Source organism: Puma concolor, chromosome D2 (genome assembly GCF_028749965.1).
Source record: "Puma concolor isolate L17-30 chromosome D2, mPumCon1.1.hap2, whole genome shotgun sequence".
Taxonomy (NCBI): Eukaryota; Metazoa; Chordata; class Mammalia; order Carnivora; family Felidae; genus Puma; species Puma concolor.
This window is the reverse complement of record NC_141677.1, coordinates 33,775,701-33,785,478: the sequence shown is the minus strand read 5'-3', so window position 1 is coordinate 33,785,478 and position 9,778 is coordinate 33,775,701. Positions and strand designations below refer to the sequence as shown.

The 9,778-nt window shown below is 39.7% G+C and overlaps 1 protein-coding gene across 6 annotated transcripts in view; it reads left to right on the top strand.

The window, feature by feature from the left end:
* ASCC1 (activating signal cointegrator 1 complex subunit 1) overlaps positions 1–9,778 on the top strand; it is a 110,939-nt gene that overhangs the window by 1,288 nt on the left and 99,873 nt on the right. For all 6 annotated transcript variants that reach the window (XM_025918277.2, XM_086679950.1, XM_086679948.1 and 3 more), the window contains exons 2-4: positions 793–937; positions 2,469–2,568; positions 8,290–8,387. In XM_025918277.2, the coding sequence (XP_025774062.1) occupies positions 826–937; positions 2,469–2,568; positions 8,290–8,387 (310 nt within the window). In that variant the 5' untranslated portion in view covers positions 793–825. The remainder of the gene's footprint in view (positions 1–792; positions 938–2,468; positions 2,569–8,289; positions 8,388–9,778) is intronic.

Sequence of the window (9,778 nt, the reverse complement as noted above, 5' to 3'; positions counted from 1 at the left end):
GTTTTTACCTCCTGAAAGATAAGTGTGCTAAACATTCCTAATCCTTTTAATTATGTTGGATAGACCAAGGTGAGACACTTAGTAAGTGGTTAAACAGAAAATTGTTTCTTACTCTCTTTAGGTTAAACTAATAAATAATAGTAATAAATACTATTCTCACAAAGTCATGGATGACCTGTGTATAGAGGGCTGAATATATTTTTTTTTTTTTTGGTTGCACGTGTGTGGAGGAGGGGCAGAGAGAGACAGAGAGAGAGAGAGAGAGAGAGAGAGAGAGAGAGAGAGAATCCCAAGCAGGCTCCTGATAGTGTGGAGCCTGACAAGGGGCTCGAACCCATGAACTCTGAGATCATGACCTGAGCTGAAATCAAGAGTTGCTGCCCAACCGATTGAGCCATCCAGGGGCCTCTGGGCTGAGTACCATTTAATCACCTTTTCTTGGAGTGCTGAAATAGTTTACAAATTATTGTTTAGGGGCACCTGGGCACCTGGCTGGCTCAGTCTGTGGAGCATGCAACTCTTGATCTCAGGGTTGTGAATTTGAAGCCCATGTTGGGTGTAGAGATTACTTAAACGTAAAATATTTAAACACAAAAACAAATTACTGTCTAGAGTGATCCAGGAATGGAATACTGTTACGGAAACAGCTCGCAGATAGGGGAAATCTAATGGGAATAGGGCTGGTTTTGCTTAGTGTGTACTTTGAACAGATGTCCAATTGCATAGTGGTCCATATAATAGAGGGTTTTTATTTCTGATTAAAACAAGGTAAAATGATCATTTGTTTTTCAGGATTTCACTAGAGAACTATTGGGAAAAAGTATCATGGAAGTTCTGCGCCCACAGCTTATAAGACTTGGTGGACGGATTTACAGAAAAAATCCCATCCAAGAACAGACTTATCAACATGAAGAAGAAGATGAAGACTTCTGTCAAGGTAATCCTAGTTGCTCTTGGGTCAGATTAGTACAGTGGTCTCTGAATTGTGGAAGCAGTGTTTTGTTCTGTTTTAAAGTGTTCTTTGTGAGCACTGAAATTTGAGATGTTTGGCCTCTACCTAGCTCCATTTGTGTGGATGTCTGAGGGGACTGATTAGTTTCAATTTGCTGAGCCATTCTCAGTTGCAGTCCGTAAATCATGTTTCATCTCTGTGCAGAGACAAAAATGTAATAAGGGGTAATTTTAATAAACTCTTAACAGTAGCCATTAATATTCTGTGACAAAATTAATTTCCTTTATCTGTAAAGTTGTGAAGTAGTATATATAAATTGTTGAAATAAATGAAATATACATTTTATCCAGTGCCCCAAAATGTTAGCTGTTATTACTGTTATGTTGTGATTTTTCTTTTTGTAATCATATAGGCATTTCCAAATATGTGACTAATGTAACTTCATTATTACGTAGGGATGATTTTTTTTTTTTTAATGTTTTTATTTATTTTTGAGAGAGAGAGAGAACTAGTGAGGGATGGGCACAGAGAGAGGGAGACACAGAATCCGAAGCAGGCTCCAGGGTCTGAGTTGTCAGCACACAGCCCAACGTGGGGCTAGAACTCACAAATTGTGAGATCATGACCTGAGCTGAAGTCGGGCACTTAACCGATTGAGCCACCCAGGTGCCCCGTAGGGATGATTTTAAGAAGTGAAATAAACAGTTGAGATGGATTATGAATATATATATTTTTAAGTTTACTTATTTTGAGAGAAAGGGAGAGAGAGAATCCCTCAGTGCAGGGGCCCAATGCAAGGCTCGAACTCACAAACCGTGAGATCGTGACCTGAGCCGAAATCAAGACTTAGATGCTTAACCAGCTGAGGCACCCAGGCGCCCTGATTATGAATACTTCTAAGTCAATTAAATTGGGCTTGGGTTTAATGCATGAATAGGGCCTTTCATGTTCTCTGCTTCCTTTTCCTTTTGGTTTATAAACTTTTTCATCAGGCTCTAAGCCTTGGGGGTCAGTCTTCCCTTTGGTTTTCCCATTGTTTTCCTTTAGCCTTGGGGACTTGATCTCCTTTATTTGACCCTCCTTTCTCTTTTGCTGGCCTAATGGTGTAAGTTCTCCTGCTATCACTGCTATCTCATTCACTGAAGTAATTTTGTCCTCATAGTAAAAACTGCTTACTTGCACATTGTAAGAGGATACTTTATGTTATGTGAATTACATCTCCATAAAAAATGGTAAAAAAGTTTTATTGTGTCTTATCTTTCTGGGAGAAAACAGTTAAATAGTGGTACGTATACACTACTTTAACAGGGTTCTAAGACTGGAAGGTTTAACATAGTCACGTGTTTTTTATTTTTCTTCCAAGAGCAGATCAGGAGGAATCTGTCAGAGCAGTGTTCTGCAATATAAAGTGTTTGTACATGTGTATTTTTTTAAACCTTGAGAGTGGTTGGCAGGTGGGGAGAAGACTTCTCCGCAGAGCAGCAGCTGTGAGTGAGGTGTGATGGTTTCTCTGCAGGCTTCATGGAGTGTGCAGAAGAGCCCTGTGATGCCTACGAGGTGGTGCAGACCCAGCAAGGTTTCCGGTGTACCGTGAAGGCCCCCAGCCTGCTCTACAAGTGAGTGAGGCCCCCAGCTTCACGGGACATACTGACAGGAAATTCAGCAGGAAGATGACTCTTTCCTACACTTTTCTGCAGTGCTTGATTACTAATGACAAAACAGTTTAGTGTTTTATGTCCTAGAATTTCTAAGGACTGATAATGGATCAGTTTCATCATTCCAAATGTATCACCAAGTCCTGTTAAGTTTTGTCTCTTAAATTTGTCTTTTGAATCTACCACTTGCCGCATCTTCTGTGAATTACTTCAACCTACTTACTAGGCACATAATTATTGTTCTCCTCCCAATCAGTTCTTCACATTGAGAGTAGCGGCGTCTTTCTAAAAGGCAAATGTGATTACTTTATTACCTCTGCTTCTATCTGCCAACATATTCCATTGCAGATGGAATTCTCTTCCATTGGAGTGATGGCCAAACTCTTGAACGTGACTTGCCAGCCCTGCATTTTCAGTCACAACTCACACCACTCTTTTTCTGGTTTTGCACTTAAGCCTAGCTAGTTTTCTTCAGTTCCTGAAGTGTGCTGTGCTCGTTCCTGCCTTAGAGCCTTGGCATATGCTGTTCCCTTTGCCTTATACTCTCTCTTCCTTACCTAGTTATATTGTTAAATTCTTCTTTCTAGGGAACCTTGCTTTGACATCTTCATCCCCACCAACCACGCTGATTACTCTACCATATGTTTTTGTAACACCCTCTACCTTTCCTTTGTAGCACTTTTCAGTTATGTATATTTATTTGCATATTATATGATGTCTTCTCCACAAGATGGGAGACTTCTGGAAGGCAGGACTGTGTCTGTTCAATTAATCTCCAGTGTTTGTCAAAGACTGATGCTTTCTTCAGGGTCATCTTTATGAATTTGCTCAGAAACTTTGTGATCACTTCACTCTGTGCTTACTTACATGATTGCCCACATTCTGTCTCCACAGTAACATGGTTAGCTTAAGTGGTTAACTGGCTTCTTTTGGACTTACATCTCTGGATATAGGCTGGTTTAGGAAGTGTGTAAATTGTTATTCTGTGTTGTACCAGGTGAATTAGGTCTGTTCAAGCTCCTCTGTGGAGGAGATCTACAAATAGGGAATCCTATTCCCTTTAAGCCCCAAGAGGCAAATCAGTTCATTTTCACCAATCTTGAGAATATTCTGAAACACCTGTTAAGGATGAAATTCTTCTCTTGGCATGTGCCCAAATGGGAAACCAAATGCTAAACCTGACAGCTCATTTTCCTTTAAGGTTCCAGTGACATTTTCTTCTAAGAAACAAGATTTTAGAAAGTCATGTTCAGTTTCCTGGTGAAATCAATGTAACTGTTTTCCTTAATGTGTGTGTGTATTTGCCACCACTTAGGTGTGTAAAAATTCCTTAGATGTCTGATTCCAACTTGATCTTTTGAATTCTATATATTTTAAGTATTCATTATGTTCTAGGTGACTTGCATGTTAGATTAGTTATTAGTTCTGCTCAATTGTAATTAATAGACAGTATTTATTAGGAAGATTTTTTTTCTTATTAATAATTTCTTTAGGCTTATTTGGATCAAGGAATAAATTTCTTGACCAAATTAATTTATAATGATATCTTAATAGTAGTAACACCTGTCCATAGACTAGATGTAATTCTTTAGTTCTCTGTGTCAGGTACACATTAGAATCACCTGGAGAGCTTTTAAAACTCTCTATACTTGGGTGTACCGCAGACCAATTAAACAGAGTCTCTGGGAGCTGGATTCAGGCATCATTGGTTTTTGAAGCCCCCCAGGTGATTCCAGGGCGTAGCCAAGATTGAGAACCACTTGATCTGGTTGGATTTTCTACCTTAAGGAGTCACCTTTTCACTGTGTATCTTTTTTTTTTTTTTTAATTTTTTTAATGTTTTATTTTTGAGGCAGAAAGTGACAGAGCATGAGCAGGGGAGGGGCAGAGAGAGAGAGAGAGAGAGGGAGAGGGAGAGAGAGAGAGGAAGACACAGAATCTGAAGCAGGCTCCAGGCTCTGAGCTGGCAGCACAGAGCCCGACTCGGGGCTCGAACTCACAAACCGTGAGATCATGACCTGAGCCGAAGTTGGACCCTTAACTGACTGAGCCACCCAGGCGCCCCTTCACTGTGTATTTTTTATTGTAGTGAATGTTTTAGATTCCTCATGTAAACCTCTTTTGAACCTGGCAGTAGTCTTAATTGGAAGGATGCCATTTGGGGATAGCATGGAATATACCGAGCTATGTACCAGTCACTGGGAAGCCCTTTTATATATGATCACGTTTAAGCCTTACACCAACTTTGTTGTACTTCGGTATTATTCATTCCATTTTTCTAAGTGAGGAAATAGGCTTAGAGTGGTTAGATGACTTGCCCAGGATTTGAGTCTAAAACTCCTTTAACCTCAACTACTTCCTCTCTAAAATGCCTAGGCTATTAATACTTTGAGCCAGCTACTTTTTAAAAAATTGTTTTTAAAAAATATTTTTATTTTTAATTTTTATTTATTTTTTATTTATTTTATTTATTTTTATGTATTTTAAAATTTAATTTTAAATTTACTTTAAATTTAAATTTTAGTTAACATACAGTGTAATATTGCTTTCAGGAGTAGAATTCAGTGATTCATAACTTTATACAATATCCAGTGCTCCCAGCATCCATCTAGCCCATCTCCCACCCACTTCCCTCCATCAACCCTCAGTTCTCTATCATTGGGAGTCTCTTATGGTTTATTTCCCTCTCTTCTCTTCCTCCCTCCTTCCCATGTGTTCATCTGTTTTGTTTCTTAAATTCCACATATGAGTGAAATCATATGGTATTTGTCTTTCTCTGACTGACTGATTTCACTTAGCATAATGCATTCTAGTTCCATGCACATCATTGCAAATGGCAAGATTTCATTCTTTATGATGGCTGAGTACTATTCCATTGTGTGTGTGTGTGTGTGTGTGTGTGTGTGTGTGTGTGTATACACACACACCACATCTTCTTTATTCATCAGTCAGTGGACATTTGGGCTTTCTCCATAATTTGGCTATTGTTGATAATGCTATAAACATTGGGGTGCATGTACCCCTTTGAATGTGTTTTTGTATCCTTTCAGTAAATACCTAATAGTGTAGTTGCTGGATTATAGGGTAGTTCTATTTTTAGTTTTTTGAGGAACCTCCATACTGTTCTGCAGAGTGGCTGCACCAGTTTGCATTCCCACCAACAGTGCAAGACAGTTCCCCTTTCTCCACATCCTTGCCAACACCTGTTGTTTCTTGTGTTTTTAATTTTAGCCATTCTGACAGGTGTGAGGTGAGATAGCTCATCGTGGTTTTGATTTGTATTTGCCTGATGATGAGTGATGTTGAGCATCTTTTCATGTGTCTGTTAGCCCTAAAGATTTTATTTATTTTATTATTATTTTTTTAATATTTATTTTTGAGAGAGAGAGAGAGAGACAGAGCACGAGTGGGGGAGGAGCAGAGAGAGAGGGAGACAGAGAATCCGAAACAGGCTCCAGGCTCTGAGCTGTCAGCACAGAGCCCGACACAGGGCTCGAACTCACAAACCACGAGATCATGACCTGAGCCAAAGCCGGACGCTCAACCGACTGAGCCACCCAGGCATCCCGTTAAAGATTTTATTTTTAAATAATGTCTATGCCCAACATGAGGCTCAAGTTCACAACCCCGAGATTAAGAGTTGCATGCTTCACCCACTGAGCCAGCCAGGTGCCCTAAGCCAGCTACTCGTTAATAGGCTTCTCTACTAGCCACATGCTAACAACAGTAGCCTGGTTGAAAGTACCCTTATTGGGGATCCTGGGTGGCTCAGTCTGTTGAGTATCTGACTCTTGATTTTGGTTCAGGTCATCATCCTGGGGTTGTGAGGTTGAGCCCCAGGTTGAGCTCTGCACTGAGCATGGAGCCTGCTTAAGATTCTCTCTCTCTCTTTCTCTCTCTCTCTCTCTCTTTCTCTCTTCCCCTCCCTCTCTTCCCCTCTGTCCCTCTCCCCTGCTCCCACACACGTGCTCTCTCTCACTCTCTCTGTCATTAAAAAAAAAAAGGTAAGTACCCCTTATTGATAAGGCATGGAAAGACTAAAGCCTGACAGAGTTGGTGGAATAGACTCTCTAGCCCAACACAGACAAACCACTGGAGAATTGTGTTTCAATCCTCTTCTAAACATTTGTTTTTTAAACCAGCTTACTACAGTGCATCTTAATGGAAATAATTGGGCTGGTTATTCCATTTAAAAACAAATGCACAGTCTTAGACCTAGTCACTCATGTGGTTGGGTACTGTAACTGAAGTCATAGAAGGTGAAATATTGTTGATGATGGGAAGTTTTTTTCTCTTTATGGTCCTGTCTTTGCATCTTCAGTGCTTTATAGACTCTGAAACTTTTCTCCAGGGATCCAGTAGTCTCTTTACTTTTTTTTTTTCAACATTTACTTATTTTTGGGACAGAGAGAGACAGAGCATGAACGGGGGAGGGGCAGAGAGAGAGGGAGACACAGAATCGGAAACTGGCTCCAGGCTCTGAGCCATCAGCCCAGAGCCTGACGCGGGGCTCGAACTCATGGACCGCAAGATCGTGACCTGGCTGAAGTCGGACGCTTAACCGACTGCGCCACCCAGGCGCCCCAGTAGTCTCTTTACTTTAACACATCTAATTACTCTGGGTTCCAGAAGATAACCTTGGATTGTCAGAACTATTTATTCTAGGAGGCCCAGGCAAGTAATGTAAGTGAGTCAATAGATGGTGGAATTGGAGTAGATGAAACAGAGTAGGGCGTGATGGGGCTTGTGATAAGCTCATGTTCCATTTTTAGGGACTAGAGTAAGCTCCAGCCTATTTCCATGAGTTGTCAGATCTTCTAATTTTTCTAAAGAACCTGGAAATCTATATTTTTAGGTTAAATTTCCCCATTTTTAGGTGAAATCTCCTGAACAAAACGTGTATTGCTGAATTCAGCCTGAGGGTTACATATTTATTCTTTTTGCTTTTGAAGCTGTTCTGAATAATCTGTCCTGAATGGTGGACCCTTCTCTTTGCCAAGCTCTTTACCTTTATTTCATTTTATTATTATTTAATATTAATTTTGAGAGAGAGTGCGCGCGAGCATGCGCACATGCATGCATGAGCAGGTAAGGGGTAGAGAGAGAGGGAGAGGAAGAATTCTAAGCAGGTTCTGTGCTGTCAGTGCACAGCCCAATGTGGGGCTTGATCTCATGAACTATGAGATCATAACCTGAGCTGAAATCCAGAATCGGACGCTTAACTTACTGAGACACCCCTGTGCCCCAACCCTTATTTTATTAAGGATAATTCTTGCAGGATGAACTCATAATATAGTTAATTTGCTCTCGAAAGGACAACATTTTCCCTAAACTGTAGACCCACTGGTTGCTGGGAGTGCCTTTTGAGACTATGCCAGCTTTCTTTTTACTGAATTGCAGACCCAGATTTTGAATCTAACTTTGAAGAGCAAATAGGTGTTGGGCGTGGTTATTTTGTTTATATGTTGAACTGACTCTAGGGCATTATTTTGCCAATTGGTGTATTGCAGCACATTCTATAAAGCTATATGACTTGTAATTTCCTCTACAAATATTGAGCCTTTACTGATGCACTTTTCTATAAGAGAGTATCTGGCTACATATGATTTAAATATGTAATTTTTTATTCTGATGCATTTGACTTACTATCCTTCCATTAATTAAATTTTCTGTATATTATAGGCATATAGTTGGAAAGAGAGGGGACACTAGGAAGAAACTAGAAGTGGAAACCAAAACTTCTATTAGCATTCCTAAGCCTGGACAAGAAGGAGAAATTGGTGAGACTTGGTATATGTGTGATGTTTGCAATCACTTTTGGGTGATTTTGGGTGGGAATAAACACCCAACAGAGGTGTTTAGTGACTATATTCTTTGTGTGTGTGTGTGTGTGTGTGTGTGTGTGTGTGTGTGTGTGTGTGTGTGTGTGTCCATGGGCAGAATTGAATAGTGACTGTATTCTTTTTGGGGTTCTTTGGCCTTTTTATGATACATTAATTGGGCTTTTTATAAATAATCAGTATCAGTCTCCCGATGAGGGAAGATCTAGTAGTTACACACCTTTATCTTGATTGAGTACCTGGGCCTTCACTTTATACTTTACCATGCACTGATGTTATAAAGCTTCCAGATTTTGTTGTGTAATAGGAGAATTCTTCTATGCTTTCCTAGCTTGAAATGGAGTTTGTGAATTGTTTAAAGTTAGAATTCGAGGAAAACCAGTGAGGTCAGCAAATCTGAAATCAAGTTCAGCCCTTTTCAAAGGTGTTGTCTTGTTTTTACCTTGCTTTGTAGACTGGGAAAGATATTATAAAAGCAATGATTAAAATAACAACCTGATTCAAGTAACTGCTCAAGTGAGGAAAAATAGTTGAGTATAAATCAAGTCAGAAAGTGTCTGTACTAAGCATCAGTGTGAACCAAGGGCACAGGCTTGCGTGGTAAAATGGCTTTGAGTGAAGGGCACTCACTGTAGGGACAACATTTTACAAAACTCATTCCAAAATGATAGGACTTTTTCAAAGTCCAATAAGCATAGCAGCCACCAATAATACATCTTTTATAAATACCCATGGGTTTTATTAAGTCTTAGGAGAAAAAAATTACTAGTTTTCTTCTCATTTTGTAAGCATAATCATCATGACAGATAAGATGCAGTTGACTGTAGAGCTGTGCTGTCCAGAAGGACTTTCTGCAATGATGGGAATGTTCTATACCTGCATTGTCCAGTACAGGAGCCACTAGCATGTGTGACTTTGAGTGCTTGAGATGTGGCTGGTATGACTGAGGAACTGAATTTTTAACTTCACTTAATTCTAATTCATTTAACTTTTAATTTAACTGGGTGCATGTGGGCTCCTGTATCGGACAGCAGAATGCTAGAGTTTTTCTCAGTCCTTTGGTAACATCAGCAGGTGTTAACATAGGAACTCTAATGACATTTTTGAAGAACTTTCATTAAAATAAATATTCAGCTCATTAGAATTACAGATGGAAAAATCCAGGTCTTTCCTTAAGTATTAAAGTTCAAGCTGCAAATACTGAAGTAATTTTATAATTGCAGTAAAGGTTATTTCTTTAAAAAAAATTTTTTTAATGTTTATTTTTAAGAGAGAGAGAGAGCGTGAGCAGGATGACTGGGGGAAGGGCAGAGAGAGAAGGAGACACAGAA